General features: G+C 35.7%; 1 protein-coding gene across 1 annotated transcript; it reads right to left on the reverse strand.

Moving 5' to 3' along the window:
• Window positions 1–412: 412 nt before the first annotated feature.
• Window positions 413–964, reverse strand: LOC113325305. Its single transcript, XM_026573504.1, has one exon. It carries the CDS (start codon window positions 962–964, stop codon window positions 413–415), a length of 552 nt encoding a protein of 183 aa, XP_026429289.1.
• Between the last annotated feature and the right edge of the window lie 230 nt (window positions 965–1,194).

The following is a 1,194-nucleotide window of genomic DNA, read 5'->3' on the forward strand; positions in this document are numbered from 1 at the left end:
ACAAAGGTGTTTCTGTGAGGGAATACTTGAAGTGAACCCTTAAACTTGACAAGCCTTTTCGAGGTTGAAGTTTTTCTGTCATAAATATTGATATAGTCACCAATGTAGGTTAAAACACCATCACCCTTCTTCGTAACGGCAAACGACATGCTTTCATCAACCCTAAACTCTTTACTCCAACCAAATGACTGATGACAACGTTCGTCTGGCTCTATCATGTCACGATTCTTCTTTCTTAATATCCATATCTCATAATATCCAGATCCTTGGACAACTAGACGTGCATCATAAAACAAAAACCCATCTAAAACCCCTATCGTATTCTCATTCCAATCACCGCCTGTTGGCAAAGGAGGCAGTGGAATACTTTCACAAAACTTTTCCTCCTCCATATCGAAGGTAATAATCATTTTCAATTTTCTGTCCAGCCAATAAAGAACCCCATTAACAAAGATACCTTGCAACCATTTTTGCTAGATTCAAAATCGAACTTTCCAAGTTTTCTCCAACCATTTCCACTGCCTAGAGTGTACATGTAAACTTCTACAAACTCGGTTTCACGCGTACATATTACTACAATTTTATACTCATTTGTTGAAGAAACATAACCAAATCCGGTCTTCCAACATCTACAGTACAGAATACAACAATCACACTTACTCATAACAACAATTTCTGGAAGCATAACAACTTCTTTAGTTATAGGATTACTTATACAAACAGATTGACCTCTAGCTAAACAGATGAGCCCATTACATGAACCAACAAATCTAAAATAATCCCTAATTGGAGAGGTTAAATTCATCCTTCTAATTCTCAGAATGGGTGGTGATGTTGAATTCTCATCATTATACTCAAAATAATGAAATTTATGATTACCATCATCATCAAAAGTATAAGCAATAAAACCCAAATTACCAGAATCAGCAGCAGAAGGATGATTGAAAAGATTATCCAAGTGCATCTTAGAGAATGATGGATGACGAGAAGAAACAAGATTTCTCCAATTTCTGGAAACTAGTTTGCACTCCAATACTGTAAACGAACTAGTATGTTCAAAGTAATCTCCACAGGAAGAATTTTGAAATAATCCATGAATGATTGATGAATCAAAACCCAGAAATTCTTCTTAATTAGGGTTTGTTTGAATGGAAAAATTGGGGGTGTTCTGTTTTGGATGCGGAAAATGAGAGA

This window comes from Papaver somniferum, chromosome 11 (genome assembly GCF_003573695.1).
Source record: "Papaver somniferum cultivar HN1 chromosome 11, ASM357369v1, whole genome shotgun sequence".
In the NCBI taxonomy this organism is placed as follows: Eukaryota; Viridiplantae; Streptophyta; class Magnoliopsida; order Ranunculales; family Papaveraceae; genus Papaver; species Papaver somniferum.

Bases quoted from the DNA above. Each gene is read 5' to 3' on its own strand.
- LOC113325305 (XM_026573504.1), bottom strand. From the start codon at position 964: ATGCACTTGGATAATCTTTTCAATCATCCTTCTGCTGCTGATTCTGGT.